The sequence below is a fragment of the Dermochelys coriacea genome, chromosome 3 (assembly GCF_009764565.3).
Source record: "Dermochelys coriacea isolate rDerCor1 chromosome 3, rDerCor1.pri.v4, whole genome shotgun sequence".
Taxonomy (NCBI): Eukaryota; Metazoa; Chordata; order Testudines; family Dermochelyidae; genus Dermochelys; species Dermochelys coriacea.
This window is the reverse complement of record NC_050070.1, coordinates 160,488,867-160,514,628: the sequence shown is the minus strand read 5'-3', so window position 1 is coordinate 160,514,628 and position 25,762 is coordinate 160,488,867. Positions and strand designations below refer to the sequence as shown.

Sequence of the window (25,762 nt, the reverse complement as noted above, 5' to 3'; positions counted from 1 at the left end):
AAATATAACCACATCAGCTTTACCAAACTCACCTCCTTTGTCAACCACCTATTAGCAGAACACAGGGAGCAGTTTTAAGTGATTGTGGCAGAGGCCTAACTATTGGCCAGAACAATGTTGCAAGCCTCCCTTGATGCTGCTGATACCACCACTCGTTCAGTTGCCACAGCAATGGTAATGAGAAGAGCCTCCTGGCTCCAGCTCTCTGGTTTCCCTAAGGAGGTTCAAACCATGGTCAAGAACCTTCCTTTCAATGGTTCTAAATTGTTCACAGATTTGATGGATAAGCCTTTGTGAATATTGAAGGATTCCAGAGTGACTTTGCATTCTCTTGGCATTTATACCCCCTCATACAAGAGAAAACTCAGCAAGTCTCAGACAGCACAAAGATCCCACCCAATCCAATTCCTCCCCCCTCAGAGGACAAATGAACCACAGGCACCGAGTTTTCAAAATGTTGGGGGGTGCTCAACCCCAGGCCCTGGCCCCACTCCACCCTTCCCCGAAGGCCCCACGCAAGTTCCTCCTGTTCCCTCTCCACCCCTGCCCTGCCTCTTCCCTCTGCTCAACCTCCACTCCACCCCGTCTCACCTCTTCCTGCCCAGTTCCGCCTCCTCCCCCTCCCTCCCAGCCTCCTTCCTGCATGTCGCAAAACAGCTGATTGTGGTGGGCGGGAGGTATGGGAAAGGAGGGAGAGGGAGGTGCTGATACGACCATGGGGCCCTTGGGGGGGGAGAGCTGATAGGGGAGCTGCCGGTGGATGCTCTGCACCCACCATTTTTTCCCTGTGGGTGCTCCTGCCCCAGAGCACCTACAGAGTCAGCGCCTATGATATGAACCATACCTAAGAAGGCAGAGATTTCAGAGAAGGAAACTATCCACTTCTCAGCCTTCTGCCTCACACCCATCCACTTCCAAACAGCAATTTTGGCGTGTCCATTGAGAGTGTGAACTACCATCCTCATGCTCTCCTGCTGCACCAGTTCACGAGCCTTCCTTCCTTTGGGAAACACCTTCACGACTTTAAGTGAGCCTGGGAGTTAATCACTACAGACAAGTGGGTCTTGGAGATCTTTTCCACAGATTATTCAATACACTTAACTTCACTTCCCCCTTCTCCATTCCTCTTCAGGGACATCTTTAATGAGAGCGGGCTTCACCAAGAAATAGACACTATCTTATGTTTGGGAGCTCTAGAATCAGTCCCCATGCAGCACAGAGGGAAGGGGGTTTATTCAAGGTACTTCCTGGTATCAAAAAAGAGTGGAGGTTGGATACTCATCCTAGATATGAGACTACTCAACACCTATGTGAAGGTGCGGAAATTCAAAATAGTGATGTTTACAGTGATAATTCCTTCCCTAGAGCAAGGGGATTGGTTTTTAGCCCTCAACCTTCAAGACACTGTTGGCTTATTGTGATGCGGTGGACTAGGCTCTGAGGCCCCCTGCTGCAGGCCTTATGACCCTGTCACACCCCACCCCAGAAAAGGGTAGTAGAGAGGTCCTACTAGGTCCTAGAGCAGCTGTGTGGGAAGCAGCTAATCAGGGCCCAGCACACTAGTATAAGAAGAGCTGCAGGGCCAGTACAAATTCAGTTCCTTGGTAGAGCTGGAGGGGTATGGATGGTGTGTGGCTGGCTGAGGGAGCTGGAGGACTTCATATGAGGTAGTTCTGCCAGAACCAGGGAGAGTGAGAAGGAGCCTTAAGCTGCTTGCAGGGATTCCATCAAGACAAGGCCCTGAAGTAAGGGTGAAGATGCCACAGGGAAGTGGCCCAGGGAATTAGAGCAGCAGCACAACTTAGATAAAGGGACACAGCGACAGCTGCTATTTACAGGGTCCCTGGGCTGGGACCCGAACTAGTGGTCGGGCACCTCGGTCCTCCCAACCCCCCATTAATCACTGAGGGAAGTGGCCTGGACTTAGAGGCACCTCAGAGGGGAAACAACTGTAGTGGCCCAGCTGAAGAGCTGGGACCAGAAAGGTCCTGAAAGGGCAAATACATTGCCTTCAGGGAAGGAGCTCTGAGGCACCTCTCTATTCCGGAGCAGGGACAAACTGAGAGAGGCATTACAGAGGGCACTGAAAAGGCCCCTTTAGACAGACTGTGTATGATTTGGCCACAGGACTGAGTCACTGAAGACCCATCAAAGAAAGAAAGTGAGTGTGCAGTCACATGCACTCGGCCATGGGGTGCTCGCGAGAGGTGAGTGTGCCCCTGTTAAACTTAGAAATTACAAATTGAAGGCATAAAGACTGCTAGCAACAATGCATATTTCCACATCACTATGTATCTAGCCATCCATCCCTCAAATGGTTCCTCCACTTTGTTATTGGCCAGGATTACTTTCAAAATTGAGTGCTCCCCTTCAGCCTATTATCTGCCCCAATGGTCTTTTTGAAGATCATATCAGTGGTAGCAGCCCAACTCCACAAGAAAGGCCTTTTCCTCTAATTGGGTCTACAACTGAATATACAAAAATCAACATTGACCCTGGAACAGAACCCAAAATTCATAGAGGCACAATTCAGTATGGCAAGAGCCTACCTTTCTCAACACAGGTTCGTAGCCCTCACCAACATAGCAAACATGATTCAACACAGTCCACAAACCATGGTCAGGAACTGCATTCAATTACTGAATCACATGTGAGCCACCAACTTCAGTACACCAGACTTTGAATGCACTGCTTCCAAGGATGACTCAGAACTGTTTACTTGCTCACCAGACACAGTCTACGTACGCTCCTTTCCATACCTGCCTTTGTGAAACAATCTCTCAATTGGTGGAAGAACCATCACAATGTGTGCACAGGAGTTCCATTCACAAATCCTTCCCCAATGGTCTCATAACAGTGGATGCCTCTCTGTTAGGCTGGGGAGCACATCTAGAAACTCACATGATCCAAAGCAAGGAGATGATGCTACATATCAATCTCCTGGAACTCAGGGTAGTCAGATGCACCAGTCTCTGATTCCTACTGCTAATCAAAGGCAAGCACATAAAAATTATGATGGACAATATATCATGCACATTTCACATTAACCTCCAGGGGGGAGCAAGTTCCCCATCCCTTTGGACCAAGGCAGTCAGAGTTTGGAATTGGTGCATACAAAACCATATTACTATCACCGCAGCCTGTCTCCTAGGTATCCAGAATATTACTGTAGATGCACTCAGCAGACACTTCTTCCAAGACCATGAATGGGAAATAAATCCCAACATATTACATCCCATATTCCACCAGTGGGGCACCCTCCAGATAGATCTGTTCACCACAGAAGCAAACCAGAAATGCACCCACTTATCCTCAAGGAGCGTATTGGGTTGCAAGTCCTTAAGGAATGCTTTTCAACTTCAGTGGTCATCAACCCTACTATATATGTTCCCTCCAACTCCTCTAATAGGCAAGACATTGCTCAAAACAAAAAAGAACAGGGCCAAGTCATCCTAATAACCCCCACCTAGCCCAGGCAAATGTGGTTTCCCTACTTCCTACAGCTGGCTGTTTGCTGTCCGATCATTCTTCACAACACTCCCCACCTCCTCCCCTAAGACTGCGGCAGGATTCTTCACCCCAATTTCAAGATTTTTATCTCAAAGCATGATTAAGGGAGGGCTCACTGGGGTAGAGATAACCTGTTCAACAAGTAAAAAGAGTGCTACTACACAATAGGAAACAATCTATTTGCTACATGTATTGTCAGAAATGGACACACTTTGCCAGTTGGTGTGGCCATAGACAGCATTCACCAATGACTGCATCATTTCCAGATATACTAGATTATACCTTAGCCCTAAAAACTTCCGGTTTATTGATGAATTTGATAAGAGTGCACCTGGTAGCCATCACAGCCTTTCACACATCCCCATACAGGGCTATTCTATCTTTAGCCTCCCAACCACAGGATGGTTCCTAAAAGGGTTTGGAAACCTCTACCCAGTGGTCAAACATCCATCTCCAATATGGGATCTCAATCTGGTCCTCAAATGCCTCACAAGACTTCCCTTTGAACCTCTGGCTTCTTGTTCACTACTCCATCTGTTGACAAAGACAGCATTCCTGATAGCCATCACGTTGGCATGACGGTTTGGTGAGCTAAAGGCCCTGATGGCTTATCCCCCTTTCACAGTGTTTTTTAAGGACAAGGTCATGCTTCGACCTCACACCAAATTCTTACCTAAGATCTCTTCTGCATTCCACCTCAGTCAGACAATTCACTTGCCTGTCTTCTACTCCATACTGCATCTGAACCCCCAGGATGCAGTACTGCATACCCTGGATGTCAGAAGAGCTCTGACCTTCTATCTAGACAGAACAAAACCCTTCAGAAAGACCGAAAAGTTATTCATCTTGATAGCAGACAGATCAAAGGGGTTGGCACTCTCTAGCCAGAGACTTTCCAAATGGATTTCACACTGCGTTAACTCCTGTTACCCATCTCATAACATTGAGCCGCCCTCACTCATATACACCTATTCAACAAGGTCCATCGCCTCCTCCACGGCCTTGCTTAATAACGTACCAATCATCAAAATATGTAAAGCTGCCACTTGGGCTTCTGTGTGTACGTTCTCTGAACACTATGCAATCACCCATGACTCCACTCTGTTACGATATTCAGCTCGATTGTACTCTGCTGTACTGGATTCAACTCAGAAGCCCCCTCCACCTTAGAGGGTACTGCTCAGTAATCACCTAGAGTGGAGTACCCATAGGGACACACATTTTGAAGAACAACAGTTACTGCACAGGGTGAGTAACCATTTCTTATCCCATCAATAAAAGGATTGTCATCATCTGATTCCTCTTTAGACTTCAGCAGGAGGCCTTCTCTGAAGAATAGAGCAAGTCAGCAGCAAAAAAAACAATAACAGTAAAGGCAATACACACTAGCCTTATTATGAATGTAAAGATTTAAATCCTAATTACTTTCCTTGGTATCCTCCAAGTTGGGCGAATGAGTGTCACCCATAAGATCCTCAACTGTGGCATATTGATCCCCATGATCACAGTATCTGCAACATTCAGGATGAGTTCCCCACAATACATGGAGCATACATGTAAATCACTTAATTCAAGTTCTTGAGTGTCACATCATTCTCCTGCTTAGATTGTGGAATCAGAAAATCAACAGAATTATAGTGATAAAGATTTCCATACCTACTCAACTGGCGATGTGCCAACCAATCACTCTCCAGCCTGTTCCTCATTTCCTCTCTCAGGACACTAGCTAGGTACACCAACCCAATCTCCAGCTCAAGGCATGGCCTTTGATGGTTCCAAAGCTTGGAAATGATCTGTTCGGAGTATGTAAAGGTGATGCTGTTACATCGCAGGAAGCAAACTATTTTCACATGTATGTTCAAAGGTGGAAGAGATTCTAACTCTGGTGACTTGAGACGCAGTACTTCTACATCCTCTCCACTACCACTTGCGTGAGATTACATCCTAGAACTAAAGACGTCAGGATTATCTCCAAACTCCATAAAGGTGCATCTCGCAGCCATCACTGTCTTCCATCATAAGATAGAAGGTTGTTCTGGTTTTGCTGATCCTTTCACAAGAAGAATTCTCAAGGGAATGAGTAACCTCTTCCCACAAATCAAATGGCCTACATCAGTATGGGATCTCAGCCTTGTCCTCAGGTGCCTTACAAAGCCTCCCTTTGAACCCATGCCCATCAACTCTCTTCATGAAAACCACATTCCTAGTATCCATTACTTCTGCTCGGAGAGTGGTACAGATAGGGGCTCGAATGGCGTACCTCCCCCCCATTTATAATCTTTTTCAAAGACAAGGTTACACTATGACCATACCCCCAGTTCCTACCAAAAATACCTTCAGACTTCCATATAAACCACACTGGGACAAAAGGGAGGCGACATTACACACATGATTTCAGGAGAGCACTAGTCTTCTATTTGGATAGGACTAAGTCCTTCAGGAAAGCTCCCAGACTATTTCTCTCCATTGCAGACAGAGCTAAGAGATCCTCATTCGGTAAACAAAGACTGTCTAGATGGATATCAGACTGCATTACCTATTGCTATCATTCTCACAACATTCAGCCTCCTCCTAGGGGATGAACGCACTCCATGAGATCTCTCTCCACTTCCACAGACTTCCTCAAAAACATTCCGGTTAGAGAAATGTGCAGAGCAGTGACTTGGACATCTGCTCATACATTTGCTGAACATTATGCAGAATCAATCTCCAATGCCATATTTGCTCCACTGTCTTATCCTCAATTCTAGACTCAATTCCTAAGCCCCACCCCTCCATTGGGGCACTGCTGCCAAGTCATCTGCAGTGGAGCACCTTTAGGGACATTACTTGAAGAAGATAAGGTTACTCACCTTGTGCAGTAACTGTGGTTCTTCAAGATTTATATCCCTGTGGGTGCTCCACTACCTGCCCTCCTCCTGCCTGCTTGGAGTTCTTACCAATAAGCTCTGTGATAGAGAAGGAACTGAGGATGGTTTGCCTGCAAAGCACTATATAGCCCTGATGTAGGGCATAAGACGGGGAGAGAGCAGAGTCAAATGGACACTGCTACCTAAAATCTCTGATCTGAGGCACCGAAAGTGCAAATACACCTACAGTGGTGCACCAATATTTTATTTTAATCTGTTTTTATAGTTAGTATGCAGCTAGGAGGGTGTTCTTGAAGGATTCACCTATATCATGAGGTTCTGATTCTGATAACCACAAGAGTCAAGTTAAAGTAACAATACTAATGCTTAACTTCAATTTTTTCCTCCAAAGGTTTCTATACAGATCTTGGAGATGCTTCTGGCAAACAAAGAAGAGATTCCTTGGCAAGCAATATGTTATCTGACTGGAGAGGTAGCCTATGGAGGTCGTGTGACTGACCACTGGGACCGTCGTTGCTTGCTCAGCATTCTGAACAATTTCTATAACCCTGTTGTACTGCAGGAGGGTTTCGCTTACTCTAGTGATGGGGTAGGAAAAATATTTTATCTCTCACTATTCTCAAGTGTTGTAATAAGTTGTAGCTTTATACTGCAATCAAATATTTTCAGCCTTATAAATTACTGAACTTCAGATTATGGGCTTCCAAATCTAAATTTTGAATAGCAATTAATTGTTAAACTTTACTATGGCACAAAAGGCTCTCATCATTCAGATTAAAATTATATACATGCACCTGTATGTGTTTTTTGGAAATGGTTGGTGAAATACAGTATACTTAGTTGCATTGATCTGAATTACAGTGGCACACTGATTACCATACTTGTATGAACTTTTGTAAATAAAATAAGAGCTCAAGGTGCATCTCTGTGGTAAAAATGCACCACTGTCGTTGTATGCGTTTGCATGTGATTTAGTGGCAAACTTCTGGAAATGATCAACAGAAGGATTTATTCGCACACTGTTAGCGCCTGGCTCCTGCTTTGCTGTGGTACCAATAACAAAATGACCCCCTTCATTTTTAAAAAAAATTGTGTGTGTGATGTTTAACTACAAAGGGGTATTGAAAAATGGTACAGTGTGGTAGTGAGATTACAATCACACTTTAAAATACATTATAATGTCTCCCTTTAGTAGTCAGATAGATGTACTGGGATATGAAATGGCATTTGATCCTTTTAAGACCCTCTAGCTAAGCAAGGATACAGGCATTTACTCAGAAACAGTTACCCCTGAGGAGCATGGGAATTTATTGTGAGTAGAAATTAAACTAAAGCCTGTTTATAGCAAAACTAATGTAGCATATTTAAGAAAAAAATTGATTCTTCAAGGGCTTCTGAGAATTCCCATTTAGGAGATCTAGCACCTCTAGCATGGATCTGCAGAATGATAGAAAAGAGTTATGTCCATTATGAAATGCAGGAGCGCTTTTGTGCTAGGATATCATCAGCTTCACTGACATAAGGGAGTGCATCCCCCTGACCATCTCAGTTCCTTAGCTGCCAAGAGCTAAATGGAACTATCTGTTGTGTCATAGTCCTGGTCTACACTAGGAGTTGAGGTCGAATTTAGCAGCATTAAATCGATTTAACCCTGCACGCGTCCACACGACAAAGCCCTTTTTTTTACTTAAAGGGCTCTTAAAATCGATTTCCTTACTCCACCCCTGACAAGGGGATTAGTGCTGAAATTGGCCTTGCCAGGTCGAATTAGGGGTACTGAGGACACAATTAGACATAATTAGTGCTCCATTGTGACCACTCTGGACAGCACTCTCAACTCACATGCACTGGCCAGGTAGACAGGAAAAGGCCCGCGAACTTTTGAATTTCAATTTCCTGTTTGGCCAGCGTGGCAAGCTGCAGGTGAGTGCAGAGCTCATCAGCAGAGGTGACCATGATGGAGTCCCAGAATCGCAAAAGAACTCCAGCATGGACTGAATGGGAGGTATGGGATCTGATTGCTGTATGGGGAGAGGAATCCGTGCTATCAGAACTCTGTTCCAGTTTTCGAAATGTCAAAACATTTGTCAAAATCTCCAAGGGCATGAAGGACAGAGGCCATAACAGTGACCCGAAACAGTGACGCGTGAAACTTAAGAAGCTACAGCAAGCCTACCAGAAAACCAGAGAGGCAAAAGGCTGCTCCGGGTCAGAGCCCAAAACATGCCACTTCTATGATGAGCTGCATGCCATTTTAGGGGGTTCAGCCACCACTACCCCAACCATGTTGTTTAACTCGTTCAGTGGAGATGGAGGCAACACGGAAGCAGGTTTTGGGGACGAGGAAGATGATGATGAGGAGGTTCTAGATAGCTCACAGCAAGCAAGCGGAGAAACCAGTTTTCCCAACAGCCAGGAACTGTTTCTCACTCTGGACCTGGAGCCAGTATCCCCCGAACCCACCCAAGGCTGCCTCCCGGACCCACCAGGCGGAGAAGGGACCTCTGGTGAGTGTACCTTTTAAAATAGTATACATAGTTTAAAAGCAAGCATGTGTAATGATTAATTTGCCCTGGCATTCGCAGCCAATACAGCTACTGGAAAAGTCTGTTAACATGTCTGGGGATGGAGCGGAAACCCTCCAGGGACATCTCCATAAAACTCTCCTGGATGTACTCCCAAAACCTTTGCAAAAGGTTTCTGGGGAGGGCAGCCTTATTTCGTCCACCATGGTAGGACACTTTACCACACCAGGCCAGTAGCATATAGTCGGAAACCATTGCAGAACAAAGCATTGCAGTGTATGTTTGCTGGCGTGCAAACAACATCTGTTCTTTATCTCTCTGTGTTATCCTTAGGAGAGTGAGATCATTCATGGTCACCTGGTTGAAATAGGGTGCTTTTCTTACGGGGACATTCAGAGGTGCCCGTTCCTGCTGATCTGTTTGCCTGTGGCTGAACAGAAATGTTCCCCGCTGTTAGCCACGTGGAGGAGAGAGGGAGGAAGGGTTAGCCACGTGGTTGGGGGAGGCAAAATGTGACCTTGGAACGAAAGCACGTGTGCTATTTATGTAATGTTAACAGCACGGTTTACCGTGAAAGAGTGTACCCATTGTACTATAAAATGTGTCTTTTTAAATACCACTGTCCCTTTTTTTTTCTCCACCAGCTGCATGTGTTTCAAGGATCACAGGATCTTCTCCTTCCCAGAAGCTAGCGAAGATTAGAAGGCAAAAAAAACACACTTGTGATTAAATATTCTCTGAGCTCATGCTGTCCTCCCACACTGACAGAGCACAGACAAATGCATGAGGCAGACAATGCCAGAGTGCAGGAAAGCACAAAATGACTGGGAAGAGAGGTGGCAGGCTGAAGAGTGTAAGTGGAGGGCTGAAGAGAGGGCTGAAGCTGAAAGGTGGCGGCAGCATGATGAGAGGAGGCAGGATTCAATGCTGAGGCTGCTGGAGGATCAAATTAATATGCTCCAGCATATGGCTGAGCTGCAGGAAAGGCAGCAAGAGCACAGACCGCTGCTACAGCCCCTGTGTAACCAACCACGCTCCTCCCCAAGTTCCATAGCCTCCTCACCCAGACGCCCAAGAACGCGGTGGGGGGGCCTTCGGCCACCCAGCCACTCCACCCCAGAGGATTGCCCAAGCAACAGAAGGCTGGCATTCAATACGTTTTAAAGTTTTAAACTTTTAAAGTGCTGTGTGGCCTTGTCCTTCCCTCTTTCACCACCTCTCCTGGTGCTTCTCTCCTCCACCACCCCTCCTGGGCTATTTGTGTGATGAATTAATAAAGAATGCATGAATGTGAAGCAACCTCCCACCCCGCCATAAACGTCTCCCCCTTACTCTCACAGATATTGTGGAGCGCACAGCAAGCAGTAATAACAGTGGGAATATTGGTTTTGCTGAGGTCTAACCGAGTCAGTAAACTGCACCAGTGTGCTTTTAAATGTCCAAATGCACATTCTACCACCATTCTTCACTTGCTCAGCTTGTAGTTCAACAGCCCCTGACTACAGTCCAGGCTCCCTGTGTATGGCTTCATGAGCCATGCAATTAAGGGGTAGGCTGGGTCCCCAAGGATAACTATAGGCATTTCAACATCCCCAACGGTTATTTTCTGGTCTGGGAATAAAGTCCCTTCCTGCAGCTTTTGAAACAGACCAGAGTTCCTGAAGATGCGAGCGTCATGTACCTTTCCCGGCCATCCCATGTTGATGTTGGTGAAACATCCCTTGTGATCCACCAGTGCTTGCAGCACTGTTGAAAAGTACCCCTTGCGGTTTATGTACTTGCCAGCTTGGTGCTCCAGTGCTAAGATAGGGATATGGTTTTCGTCTATGGCCCCACCACAGTTAGGGAATCCCATTGCAGCAAAGCTATCCACTATGACCTGCACATTTCCCAGGATCACTACCCTTGATATCAGCAGATCTTTGATTGCTTTGGCTACTTGCATCACAGCAGCCCCCACAGTAGATTTGCCCACTCCAAATTGATTCCCGACTGACCGGTAGCTGTCTGGCTTTGCAAGCGTCCACAGGGCTATTGCCACTTGCTTCTCAACTGGGAGGACTGCTCTCATCTTGGTATTCTTGCACTTCAGGGCAGGGGAAGCAAATCACAAAGTTCCATGAAAGTGCCCTTCCACATGCGAAAGTTTCGCAGCCACTGGGAATTCGTCCTAGACCCGCAACACAATGCGGTCCCACCAGTCTGTGCTTATTTCCCGATCCCAGAATCGGCGTACCACCGCATGAACCTGCCCCATTAGCACCATGATGCCCGCATTACCAGGGCCCATGCTTTGAGAGAAGTCTTTGTCCATGTCCTCATCACTCTCGTCACCGCGCTGATGTCGCCTACTCGCCCGGTTTCGCTTTGCCAGGTTCTGATGCTGCATATACTGCTGGATAATGTGCGTGGTGTTTAATGTGCTCCTAATTGACAAAGTGATCTGAGCGGGCTCCATGCTTGTCGTGGTATGGCATCTGCACAGAAAAAAGGCGCAGAACGATTGTCTGACATTGCTCTGACGGAGGGAGGGGCGACTCATGACATGGCTTACAGGGTTGGCTTACAAGGAATTAAAATCAACAAAGGGGGTGACTTTACATCAGGGAAAAACAAAAACAAGTATCACACAGAATGGCTCCCTCAAGGATTGAACTCAAAACCCTGGGTTTAGCAGGCCAATGCTCAACCCAAAGCTCAACCCACTGAGCTATCCTTGCCCCCTGGTATTTCAGGCAGGACTGAATCTCCATTAAACTTTTCAAGGTGCCCCTGACAGACCTCACCAAAATGATTGTCAGCCGTTGATTTCACGGAGGGAGGGAGGGGGGAGCAAATGAATACAAAACAAATCTGGTGTATTTCTTGTTTTGATCCACACCAGCTATCTTTTACATCTTTGGCTGGCAGCAGACCGTGCAGTAGGACTGCTAGTCATCCTCATCTCCTGGCTGCTCGGCAGAAGATGGTTTAATAGGACTACTAGCCATCCTCATCTCCTGCCTGCTTTTCATAAGATGGTACAACAGGACTGCCGGCAGGACTAAAGAGAATGACCTGGTTGAGTCACTCCTAATTTAGTCCCTGCGCCCATGTCTGCCCAGGCACTCCTGACCGACCTTACCGAGGCGGCCAGGAGCACCTCAGACATGACAACGATGGCTACCAGGCCTATTGCACCATCTGCTGCCACAAGGCAATGGGTTGCTGCTGTGTAGCAATGCAGTACCGCGTCTGCCAGCACACAGAAGACGTACAGTGACAATGAGCTGAGTGGGCTCCATGCTTGCCATGGTATGGCGTCTGCACAGGTAACTCAGGAAAAAAAGGCGCAAAACGATTGTCTGCCGTTGCTTTCACAGAGCGAGGGAGGGAGGGAGGGCCTGACGACATGTACCCAGAACCACCCGCGACAATGTTTTTGCCCCATTAGGCATTGGGATCTCAACCCAGAATTCCAATGGGCGGCGGAGACTGCGGGAACTGTGGGATAGCTACCCATAGTGCAACACTCCAGAAGTCGACGCTAGCCTCAGTACTGTGGAAGCACTCCACCGAGTTAATGCACTTAGAGCATTTTGTGTGGGGACACACACAAATGACTATATAAAAATGATTTATAAAAAAACGACTTCTATAAATTAGATCTAATTTTGTAGTGTAGACATACCCATAGACTCATAGATTCATAGGGTCATAGATATTAAGGTCAGAAGGGACCATTATGATCATCTAGTTTGACCTCCTGCACAATGCAGTTCACAGAATCTCACCCACCCACTCCTGCAATAAACCTCTCACCTATCTCTGAGCTATTGAAGTCCTCAAATCATGGTTTAAAGACTTCAAGGTGCAGAGAATCCTCCAGCAAGTGACCCGTGCTACAGAGGAAGGTGAAAAACCCCCAGGGACTCTTCCAATCTGCCCTGGAGAAAAATTCCTTCCCGACACCAGATATGTTGATCAGCTGAACCCTGAGCATGTGGGCAAGATTTACCAGCCAGATACCCAGGAAAGAATTCTCTGTAGTAACTCAGATCCCACCCCATCTAACATCCCATCACAGGCCATTGGGCCTATTTATCATGAATAGTTAAAGATCAATTAATTGCCAAAATCATGTTGTCCCATCATTACATCTCCTCCATAAACTTATCTAGTTTAATCTTGAAGCCAGCTAGGTCTTTTCCCCCACTGCTTCCCTTGGAAGGCTGCTCCAGAACTACTCCTCTGATGGTTAGAAACCTTTGTCTAATTTCAAGTCTAAACTTCCTGATGGCCAGTTTATATCCATTTGTTCTTGTGTCCACATTGGTACTGAGCTTAAATAATTCCTAACTAACAGGCCTATAATTACCAGGATGACTTTTTTTTCCTTTCTTAAAAATAGGAACTATGTTAGCAATTCTCCAGTCATACGGTACAATCCCAGAGTTTACAGATTCATTAAAAATTCTTGCTAATGGGCTTGCAATTTCATATGCCAATTCCTTAATATTCTTGGATGAAGATTATCTGGGCCCCCCAATTTAGTCTCATTAAGCTGTTTGAGTTTCGCTTCTACCTCAGATATGGTAATATCTACCTCCATATCCTCATTCCCATTTGTCATGCTACCATTATCCCTAAGATCCTCATTAGCCTTATTAAAGACTGAGGCAAAGTATTTGTTTAGATATTGGGCCATGCCTAGATTATCCTTAACCTCCACTCCATCCTCAGGGTTTAGCATTCTTCTTTCTTTGTTTTCTTCTTATTTATATGGCTATTTTGACAGGTTTCAGACTGAATTAGCTCATGATCACTTGAACCAAGGTTGTCCCCTACAACCATTTCTTCTATGAGGTCCTCACTACTCACCAAAAACAAATCTAAAATGGCATCCCCTCTAGTTGGTTCAGCAATTACTTGATGAAGGAATCCATCAGCTATCGCATCTAGGAAAATCTGAGCGCTATTATTATTATTAGCACTTGTCCTCCAGTCTTTATCTGGGAAGTTAAAGTCTCCCATGATCACGCAGTTTCCATTAGTATTTACTTCATTAAAAACATTAAAGAGGGCTCTATCCATATCCATATTAGATCCCGGCAGTCTATAGCACACCCCAAGCACTATTACAGAAGAGGATCTAGTAGTTTTCTTCCCCGGTGTGATTTTTGCCCAGACGTCCTCTGTCTTATCCATTGCATCGCTTCTTATTTCTTTACATTCTACCTCATCATTGATATACAATGTTACTCCACCACCTTTACCTTTATTTCTGTCTTTCCTAAACAGCACGTACCCTTCAATAGCTGTAGTCCAGTCATGACTACTATTCCACCATGTTTCTGTTATCCCTATAATATCTGGTTTCACTTCCTGCACTAGTAGCTCTAGTTCCTCCATTTTGTTACCTAGGCTCCTCGCATTGGTGTACAAACATCTTAATTTTTGCTGTTTGGCCTCGCTCACATTCTTTACCCGATTAGGTACAGACATTTTACAGCCAGTATGACCTATTAGACTGGTATCCACACTGCTCTTCCTCCTTATGTCCATTCTCCTACCCACGGCTATATCCTTTCTTACTTTCTTTTCTTCCCTCTCAATGCTAAAATCCGGCATGGAGATTACCTGGACATCTCCCAACCATCTCCCCCATATTCCTAGTTTAAAGCTCTCTTAATCAGTTGTGCCAGCCTCGATCCTAGAAGTCTATTTCCTTCCCTACTCAGATGAAGTCCATCCGAGAGAACTGTCCTCTGTCCATGAATTCCTCCCAGTGGTCATACATCCCACAGCTCTCCTTATAGCACCACTGCCTGAGCCATCTGTTGATAATCTTAATCTTGTCACACCTTTGTTGCCCTTCTCTAGGAACAGGCAGAATCCCACTGAAGATCACCTGAGCCTCAATTTCCTTAAGCGTCTTCCCCAGCCTGGCATAGTCTCCCTTGATACATTCCAGTGAGACTCTACAAGTATCATTTGTTCCCACATGAAGGACAATCAGTGGATTCTTTCCCGCTCCCTTTAGGATCCTTTTCAACCTCAGGTCCACATCCCGTATCTCAGCACCTGGAAGACAGTACACCCTTCTATTCTCTGGATCAGCTCTGGTTACAGGCCTGTCTATTCTTCTCAGTAAGGAGTCCCCTGCCCTTTCCTGGTAGATGGTGCGATTCTCCGGTCTCTCCCCTGTTCCCTCTGGCTGCAAGTTCTTTCCATTCCTGTTCTCCCTTATAATCCTCTTTAACCCATCCTGTATCCTTCTGGGGCTCATATTTGGTATAGTCTCCATCGACTCTTTCCCTTTTCCTATAGGACTAGCCACTCTTCTCTTCTTCCTTGCCCTTCCACCTTCAGTGACTACCTGCTGAGCCCCTTCTTCATTTTCCAACTCTGAAAACCTGTTCTTGAGCTCTGTTTCTCCTTCACTAGCCCATCTTTTCCTCTGCCTGGTTCTCTTAGTCACATGCTTCCACTATCCACTTTCCTCACCCAGCAGTATCCCCTCAGAGTTCTTCGGTCCTGCTTCCATCTGCAAGACTGAGCTTTTCCCTTCAGCTGCCTCATGTCTTTGCTCCATAATCCACTCAAACCCCCTTCTAAACTGAACCAGACTTTCCACCTGCATCTCCATTGTGTCTTCCACTACATGGGTCACTCCCACAGCTGCCTCTGTATCTGTCATGGCCTTCCCACCTAAATTCTGTTAATCTGGGAAACACAAGCCACACCAAAAGACCACCCCCCACAGCAAAACCAAACCCCAAACAAGCACCACAATACAAACTCCCACTCAAACTCCCCTGTTTACAGCTCTGTTTGCTGGCTCCTGTGCTGCTACAGCTGTCTGTGCCGCTGCCTGACTGGCTAGTTAGCTGTTTTCTTCTATTATTGTTTATTTAGAGGGTAATTGTTGAGATAATTTGCCTTGGATTATTCCCAAGATGATGTCAGGTCCCAAACTTGGTAGGGGATTCAAAAGGTATGCAAACTGCTCAGCCCTCATTCCTGAGGCCTGGACTACACTGTGGGGGGATCGATCTAAGTTATGCAACTTCAGTTATGGGAATAATGTAGAAGAAGTTGATGTACTTAGATCTACTTACCGCGGTACCTTCACTGCAGTAGATCGATGGCTAACGCTCTCCTGTCGACCCCGCCTGCACCTCTCCCCTGGTGGAGTACTGGAGTTGACGGGAGAGCACTTGGTGGTCGATTTATCATGTCTAGACTAGATTTATCGCTGCCTGTCGATCCAGCAGGTATTGTAGACAAACTCTGAGACTGACACACATGTTCAGTGTCTAGTGTTCCAGGGAGAGGCTCATGTAGTGTCACAGTTCATAATTTAGCATGCCTTCACTAGTTGGACAAGGAATGACAGATGGTGCAGGTGCCCTTGGCTTCCTTAAGCTTTCAGCCAAACTGTCCTAGCAGTCCTTCAGGAATTTCAAAGTCTGCCTCTTCTGCCGAGGTCTTCCATTAAATATCCCATTGCCTCAGCCTTGGTGCTGCACACAACACTGGGCCTGACATCAATCTCCCCAAGTCATATATCTACTGGGGCTAAGCATCCTGCCCAGCATCTCAGCACCACAGGCTCTATCAAAACAGACTGCTCCGGCACTGCAGTCTACACTAGTATCAGCACTGGCACCAAAAACTGCCTTGGTGTTCTTAGAATAGACACTGGCACTACAAATAAAAGACAAGCTTCCAGATCTCTTCATTGCAGAGAGATGTTTGTTAAAGTCTATAATTTAGAGAAGCTCCCTCATAAGTGACAGCATTATGAATATAGGAATTTTCAGACATGCCCTGGCGGCAGGAGTGGAGAACACAGGGTATGTGTGTACCATGAACACTTCCAAGTTTTCTACTAAACGTTTATGCCTTTCTCATTCACTGGCTTGTTGTTTAATGACCCCCAAGATCATTATATCATGTCAGAAGTGCCAAATGAGAAAGAGACTGCAGTAATTTTTAGGTTAATTCTGTGTTTGAAACTGATAACAGGAATCAGAGTAGCAGCCGTGTTAGTCTGTATTCACAAAAAGAAAAGGAGTACTTGTGGCACCTTAGAGACTAACAAATTTATTTGAGCATAAGCTTTCGTGAGCTACAGCTCACTTCATCGGATGCATCCGATGCACGAAAGCTTATGCTCAGATAAATTTGTTAGTCTCTAAAGTGCCACCAGTACTCCCTTTCTTTTTGATAACAGGAAAGAGGAGCATGTGGAACAACAAACAAAGAACAACAAAGGCTTTTGTATATATTTTATGAGCACAATAGTAATTTGATACATTTAAGAAGGGAAGAAAACCAAAAATGGGTATGTTGCAAACTCCATCCAGTCTGCAATTGTCAGGCAATGTTGCAGAGAACTGGAAAAACTTCTGAAAGAGATTTGAATTGTATAGGGGCAGAGGAGAAAAGTGATGAAGTGAAATCATCTGTCTTTCTGCATATTGTTGGGGAGGAAGGATTGGATATTTGTAACAACTTTAAGTTTGAAGAAGGTGAAAGCATGAACTTAAGTAAAACACTGACTAAATTTGAGGAATATTGCATGCCAAAAAGGAATTAAACCATAGGCGCTGACTCCATGGGTGCTCTGGGGTTGGAGCACCCATGGGGAAAAAATGGTGGGTGCTGAGCATCCACCAACAGCTCCCCATCAGCTCCTCCCCACCTCCAGCAGCATCTCCTGCTTGCTGGACAGCCCCACAGATCAGCGCCTCCCCCTCTATCCCCACTCCTCCTGCCTGCCACAATTGGCATGCAGGAAGTGGGCAGCGGGGGAGGAGCAAGTATGTGTCACACTGGAGGGAGGGGATGGAACTGGGCGAGAAGAAGAGGGGCAAGGGTGGAGCAGGGTTGGCAAGAGGCAGGGCAGGGATGGGGCCTTGGGAGAAGAGGTGGAGTGGCAGTGGGTCCTGGGGCAGAGCGGGGGGGTCCAGCACCCACTGGCACTTTGGAAAGTTGGCGCTTGTGAATGAGACCTTTGAACAGACATATTTTTTACATGCACACAAAAAAACTTAATGATAGTTTAATGTGTCACAGAATTAAGCAAGCTCAGTGAGACCTGTGACTTTGATGAGCTGACAGAGATTCTGGTCAAAGATAGCAGTAAAGACAATGTTTTAAGAGAGAGACTGCTCTGTGAACGAGATTTAACTAGAGGAAAAATCTCTCTGTATGTGCAAAGCAGCACAAACTGTGAAAGCAGACGCCAAAGAGTTGAATTCCCTAGAAGGGGTTATTCACACACTAAATACAAAAGAATATAGCCAGAAAAGGTCAGATCAAAAAGTGCAATCACCCACTATGAAAGCAACTGCTGGGGGGAGAGTAAATACAGTTTATGTGGAAAGTGGATCACAGCATGGCCCTAAACTGTGTTTGCCTTGGGAAGCTCTATCATAAATGCTGCAGATTCCAAATGCAGAAAAGTCAAGAGCATATAGTTGAAGACAACCTGGTTGAGAAGTTTTACATAGGTGTGCAGGAATCAAGCAAAACTGATGAGGGGGACTGGATCCTGCCAGTGACAGTGAATGAAACCATTATTCTACTCAACCTGGACACAGAAGATCAGGTTAATATTCTGTCTGAACAAGATTATGAGAGACTGAAAATGAGACCAAAACTGGGACCAACAAAAATAAAAGTAACTGATTATTCTGGAATATACCATTGGAGGAGAAGTGCATTTTTAGCATCAAATATGAGAACGCCACATATAGGCTCCCAATCATTGTAGTACCAAAGGATGTGACAAATATCTCTTGGCTTAAAGACACATTCTGAGCATGACTACACACTGACTTAGTGCCTGGCAAGTCAGCTTGCTGCATGCTAATTTACCATGTGGACATTGCTACAGTGCACTCCAGGACTTTTACTACTGCCTCTTTAGCTTGTCTGAGGTAGGATCCTGTGTAGAGATTTGCAAAGCAGCAACAAGGAGTTCAGTTCAAACTTGTACTTAGCACTTTTTGTTGGATTTGGCATTGTGTTCCATTGCTTGGTTTGGTAAGGTGGTACTACAATTCATTTTTGCCTAGAATTCCTCATCTACTATCCTCTGATGGGAGCATTGCTTGCTAATCTCCTGTAAGGGGGAATGCACAGAAGCCCTCAACAAAGAAAGAAGGGTTGGTTACTTGTAACTATTGTTCTTCACGTGTTGTCTGAGTTAATTCACACTTCCCTCCTGCCTTCCTCTCTGCCTCAGAGTGCTTTATATTTCTGGACTCTGCGGGATAGGAGAAAGATCTGAGGTGTCAGGCGGGGGAATATTCCGTTATGAAAAAGCACATCTGCAACGCCCAGCAAACATGGCTTTTTACATAGGTCCCCAGCTCAACACACCCATTCACGCTGTGAATCCACAGCGACAACTCTTGAAGCACCATAGTACTAGTAAGTAAAACTTTTCTGCGCAGCTAAGTGTAGCCCCCAAAAGGCTCTCTTGTACTGCTACCTCTGTTACTCAGAAGTGCTAGGAAAAATTAGGAAAGTTAACTCTGATGCAGAAACAATTTAATTACTACCTTAGAACTATCTGAACAACACAGTGACAACATTAATTGAAAATATTTTTCTCACTGAATTTTAAAAATAACTAACATATATATAAAGCAAAAACACCTGTAAATTGACATAAGTTTACAGCGCTTATGGGAGGAGGAGAATACTGAATTCTCTCCATTTCTTGTTGTTCCTTTTTTGTTATTTTAAAGGACAGTGAATTGATTTCTCTTATATTAATAGGTGATATTTTGGCCCATATATAAACTTATGAATAAATTATGCTGTTTATTCCTTTGTGTGTGTCTGTGTACATGTATGCATGCATGCATATACATATAGAGAGAAAGATGGGGGAAGGGATATGTACTATTTTTATATAAACAGTACAGAATGATTTGCACTCACAAAAGAATCCCACCACCACCAACCCATGTATAAATGCATGTGTTAATCAGCTAACTGCTCAAGCAGAAGGGTATTTGCAATATAATTCCATTCTTCTTCAAAGTGGCTTGTGTATATTCCCACCTGTTAGGAATATCAGGTACCACTGAGTTTCAGGAATCTTTTAGAAAACAGTCCCTGTTAGGCCCTTGACCTTGAAAAAAAGTTACTTATGTGTAACCTTTTTTGCACTAACTAGCCTTTTACTAAGTAGAGAAATAAAATATTTGTCATTTATTTTGCAGGTATATCGACCCATGTCTGCCACAGATAGCTTACAAGACTGTAGAGCCTATTTAGAGTCTCTGCCAGACACTGATTCACCAGAGCTATTTGGAATGGACGCCTGTGCTGGAAGAGCATTCCTGGAATCTCAGGCACAAACCTTTATTGATACCATTGTCAGTATGCAGCCAAGAATCAGCATGGACATCCTGATCATCAGGTCAGTGTTTTAAAAAGAAACTGTTTTGGTGACAGAACAAAGCAGAATCTGTTACCTAAAAGAGATAGGAAGTTATTAGTCATGCTTGCCCACAATTTTAAAGCTTATTTGTACATATATTTAACTCTAATTTACTGAATGAGTAAAACAAGGGGAGTGAGTTAATATTTTTTATTGGACTGACTTCTGTTGGTAAGAAAGACAAGCTTTCGAGCTCCACAGAATTCTTCTTCAGGTCTGGGAGAGGTACTCTGGACTTGTCTACACTTAAAACATTGCACTGGCACAGCTATGCCGCCACTGTAGTGCGTCAGTGAAGACACTACCTATGTTGAAGGGAGGGCTTCTCCTGTCAGGATATGTCTACACTATGAAATTAGGTTGAATTTATAGAAGTCAGTTTTGTAGAAAGCGTTTTTATACAGTCGATTGTGTGTGTCCCCACACAAATGCTCTAAGTGCATGTAATCGGTGGAGTATGTCCACAGTACTGAGGCAACCATCGACTTCCGGAGTGTTGCACTGTGGATAGCTATCCTACAGTTCCCACAGTCTCCGCTGCCCATTGGAATTCTGGGTAGAAATCCCAGTGCCTGATGGGGCTAAAACATTGCCACGGGTGTTTCTGTGTATGTATTGTCAGGCCCCCCTTCCCTCCCTCCTTCCGTGAAAGAAAGGGCAGACAATCGTTTTGCGCCTTTTTTCTTGAGTTACCTGTACAGATGCCATACCATGGGAAGCATGGTGCCCGCTCAGCTAACCATCACCTTATGTCTCCTGTGTGCTGGCAGATGCGGTACTGCATTGCTACACAGCAGCAATGTATTGCCTTTTGGCAGCAGACAGTGTAGTATGACTGGTAGCCGTCGCTGACGTAGTCCTGGGTGCTCTTTTAACCGACCTCGATGAGGTCAGGGGCACATGGACAAACATGGGAGTGTCTCAGACAGGTAATTTCCCTTTTAAGTTTCGTCTCATGGCGATTGAGTCTACCAACAGTGCACTCTCTTTTAATTAGAAGCCAGCAGAAGATGATGGCTAGCAGTCATACTGCACCGTCTTCTGCCGAGCACCAAGGAGATGACGATGGCTAGCAGTCGTACTGCACAGTCTGCAGTCAGCAAGATGTATAAAGATAGATGAAGTGGCTCAAAACAGGAAATAGACCAGATTTGTTTTGTATTCATTTTCTCCTCTCTCCATCCTTGAAATCAACGGCCTGCTAAACCCAGTTTTGAGTTCTATCCTTGAGGGGACCATTCTGTCTCTTGCAAAACCACCCCCTTTGTTGATTTTAATTCCCTGTAAGCCAACCCTGTAAGACATGTCATCAATCGCCCCTCCCTCCATCAGGGCAACAGCAGACAATCGTTCTGTGCCTTTTTTCTGGGCAGATGCCATACTACAGCAAGCATGGAGCCTGCTCAGATCACTTTGGCAATTAGGAGCACATTAAACACCACACGCATTATCCAGCAGTATATGCAGCACCAGAACCTGGCAAAGTGAAACTGGGCGAGTAGGCGACGTCAGCGCGGTGACGAGAGTGATGAGGACATGGATACAGACTTCTCTCAAAGCGCGGCCCCTGGTAATGTGGGCATCATGGTGCTAATGGGGCAGGTTCATGCAGTGGAATGCCGATTCTGGGATTGGGAAACAAGCACAGACTGGTGAGACCGCATAGTGTTGCAGGTCTGGGACGCTTTCCAGTGGCTGCGAAACTTTCGCATGCGGAAGGGCACTTTCATGGAACTTTGTGACTTGCTTTCCCCTGCCCTGAAGTGCAAGAATACCAAGATGAGAGCAGTCCTCCCAGTTGAGAAGCGAGTGGCAATAGCCCTGTGGAAGCTTGCAACGCCAGACAGCTACCGGTCAGTCGGGAATCAATTTGGAGTGGGCAAATCTACTGTGGGGGCTGCTGTGATGCAAGTAGCCAAAGCAATCAAAGATCTGCTGATATCAAGGGTAGTGATCCTGGGAAATGTGCAGGTCATAGTGGATAGCTTTGCTGCAATGGGATTCCCTAACTGCGGTGGGGCCATAGACAGAAACCATATCCCTATCTTAGCACTGGAGCATCAAGCCGGCAAGTACATAAACCGCAAGGGGTACTTTTCAATAGTGCTGCAAGCACTGGTAGATCACAAGGGACGTTTCACCAACATCAACATGAGATGGCCGGGAAAGGTACATGACGCTCGCATCTTCAGGAACTCTGGTCTGTTTCAAAAGCTGCAGGAAGGGACTTTATTCCCAGACCAGAAAATAACCGTTGGGGATGTTGAAATGCCTATAGTTATCCTTGGGGACCCAGCCTACCCCTTAATTGCATGGCTCATGAAGCCATACACAGGGAGCCTGGACTGTAGTCAGGGGCTGTTCAACTACAAGCTGAGCAAGTGAAGAATGGTGGTAGAATGTGCATTTGGATGTTTAAAAGCACGCTGGCGCAGTTTACTGACTCGGTTAGACCTCAGCAAAACCAATATTCCCATTGTTATTACTGCTTGCTGTGCACTCCACAATATCTGTGAGAGTAAGGGGGAGACGTTTATGGCGGGGTGGGAGGTTGAGGCAAATCGCCTGGCTTCTAGTTACGCACAGCCAGACACCAGGATGGTTAGAAGAGCAGAGGATGGAGCTGTGCGCATCAGAGAAGCTTGGAAAACCAGTTTTATCACTGGCCAGGCTACGGTGTGAAAGTTCTGTTTGTTTCTCCTTGATGAAACCCCTCCCCCCCGTTGGTTCACACTACTTCCCTGTAAGCTAACCACCCTCCCCTCCTCCCTTTGATCACTGCTTACAGAGGCAATAAAGTCTTTGTTGCTTCACATTCATGCATTCTTTATTAATTCATCACACAAATAGCCCAGGAGGGGTGGTGGAGGAGAGAAGCATCAGGAGAGGTGGTGAAAGAGGGAAGGACAAGGCCACACAGCACTTTAAAAGTTTAAAACTTTAAAACGTATTGAATGCCAGCCTTCTGTTGCTTGGGCAATCCTCTGGGGTGGAGTGGCTGGGTGGCCGAAGGCCCCCCCACCGCGTTCTTGGGCGTCTGGGTGAGGAGGCTATGGAACTTGGGGAGGAGCGTGGTTGGTTACACAGGGGCTGTAGCAGCAGTCTGTGCTCTTGCTGCCTTTCCTGCAGCTCAGCCATATGCTGGAGCATATTAATTTGATCCTCCAGCAGCCTCAGCATTGAATCCTGCCTCCTCTCATCATGCTGCCACCACCTTTCAGCTTCAGCCCTCTCTTCAGCCCTCCACTTACACTCTTCAGCCCGCCACCTCTCCTCCCCGTCATTTTGTGCTTTCCTGCATTCTGACATTTTCTGCTTCCACGCATTTGTCTGTGCTCTGTCAGTGTGGGAGGACAGCATGAGCTCAGAGAACATTTCATCACGAGTGCGGGTTTTTTTGCCTTCTAATCTTCGCTAGCCTCTGGGAAGGAGAAGATCCTGTGATCCTTGAAGATCTTGTGATCCTCCACCACATGCAGCTGGTGGAGAGAAAAAAAAGGACAGTGGTATTTAAAAAGACACATTTTATAGAACAATGGGTATTATTCTATATAACACGGTAAAGCTTGCAGATAACATTACATACATAGTACATAAGCTTTCGTTCCAAGGTCGCATTTTGCCTCCCCCCAGCACGTGGCTAGTGCCTCCGCCCTCCCTGTGGCTAACAGCGGGGAACATTTCTGTTCAGCCACAGGCAAACAGCTCAGCAGGAATGGGCACCTCTGAATGTCTCCTTAAGAAAAGCACCCTATTTCAACTAGGTGACCATGAATTATATCACTCTCCTGAGAATAACATAGAGAAATAAAGAACGGATGTTGTTTGAATGCCAGCAAACATACACTGCAATGCTTTGTTCTACAATGATTCCCGAGTACATGCCACTGGCCTGGAGTGGTAAAGTGTCCTACCATGGTGGATGGAATAAGGCTGCCCTCCCCAGAAACCTTTTGCAAAGGCTTTGGGAGTACATCCAGGAGAGCCGTGAATGCCAGGGCAAATTAATCATTAAACATGCTTGCTTTTAAACCATGTATACTATTTTGAAAGGTACACTCACCAGAGGTCCCTTCTCCGCCTGGCAGGTCCGGGAGGCAGCCATGGGTTGGTTTGGGGGGTATTGGCTCCAGGTCCAGGGTGAGAAACAGTTCCTTGCTGTCGGGAAAACCGGTTTCTCCATTTGCTTGCTGTGAGCTATCTACAACCTCATCATCATCATCTTCCTCGTCCCCAAAACCTGCTTCCGTGTTGCCTCCATCTCCAATGAAGGAGTCAAACAACACGGCTGGGGTAGTGGTGGCTCAACCCCCTAAAATGGCATGCAGCTCATCATAGAAGTGGCATGTTTTGGGCTCTGACCCGGAGCAGCCGTTTGCCTCTCTGGTTTTCTGGTAGGCTTGCCGTAGCTCCTTAAGTTTCATGCGTCACTGTTTCGGGTCCCTGTTATGGCCTCTGTCCTTCATGCCCTGGGAGATTTTGACAAATGTTTTGGTATTTCGAAAACTGGAACGGAGTTCTGATAGCACGGATTCCTCTCTCCATACAGCGATCAGATCCTGTACCTCCCGCTTGGTCCATGCTGGAGTTCTTTTGTGATTCTAGGACTCCATCATGGTCACCTCTGCTGATGAGCTCTACATGGTCACCTCTGCTGAAGAGCTCTGCATGGTCACTTGCAGATTGCCACGCTGGCCAAACAGGAAATTGAATTCAAAAGTTCACGGGCCTTTTCCTGTCTACCTGGCCAGTGCATCTGAGTTGAGAGTGCTGTCCCGAGTGGTCACAGTGGAGCACTCTGGGATAGCTCCCGAAGGCCAATACCGTCTAATTGTGTCCACAGTACCCCAAATTTGACCCAGCAAGGCCGATTTCAGCGCTAATCCCCTTGTCGGGGGTCGAGAAAGGAAATCGATTTTAAGAGCCCTTTAAGTCGAAAAAAAGGGCTTCATTGTGTGGACGGGTGCAGGGTTAAATTGATTTAACACTGCTAAATTCGACCTCAATTCCTAGTGCAGACCAGGGCTCAGTGTAGATAATCCAGCTCTCCAAGAGGCAGTTGCTAGGTCAATGGGAGAATTCTCTTGTCAACCTAGCACTGTCTAAATTGGGAGTTAAGTTGATTTAACTGCCTCACTCTGGGGTGTGGATTTTTCATAGCCCTAAGTGACATAGTTATGCCAACCTAATTTCCTAGTATAGACCAGGTCTTAGGGTATGTCTACACTACAATCTTAAGTCAACCTATGTTAGGTCAACTTACAGCCACCTCAGTAACTACTGTGGTAGCTGATGTCCACACTGCCCTCCTTCTGTCGGTGGTGTGCGTTCTCACCAGGAGCACTTCCACCGACCAAAAAGGGGCTATGTGGAGGACTGAGAGCCAAGGCTCTCAGCTCTATGTAGCTACC

The 25,762-nt window shown here is 45.9% G+C and overlaps 1 protein-coding gene across 1 annotated transcript in view; it reads left to right on the top strand.

Annotated features, from left to right (window-relative positions):
- DNAH14 (dynein axonemal heavy chain 14) overlaps window positions 1-25,762 on the top strand; it is a 551,687-nt gene that overhangs the window by 509,185 nt on the left and 16,740 nt on the right. Inside the window, exons 80-81 of the mRNA XM_043511487.1 lie at window positions 6,772-6,969; window positions 20,131-20,330. Of these exons, the coding sequence (XP_043367422.1) occupies window positions 6,772-6,969; window positions 20,131-20,330 (398 nt within the window). The remainder of the gene's footprint in view (window positions 1-6,771; window positions 6,970-20,130; window positions 20,331-25,762) is intronic.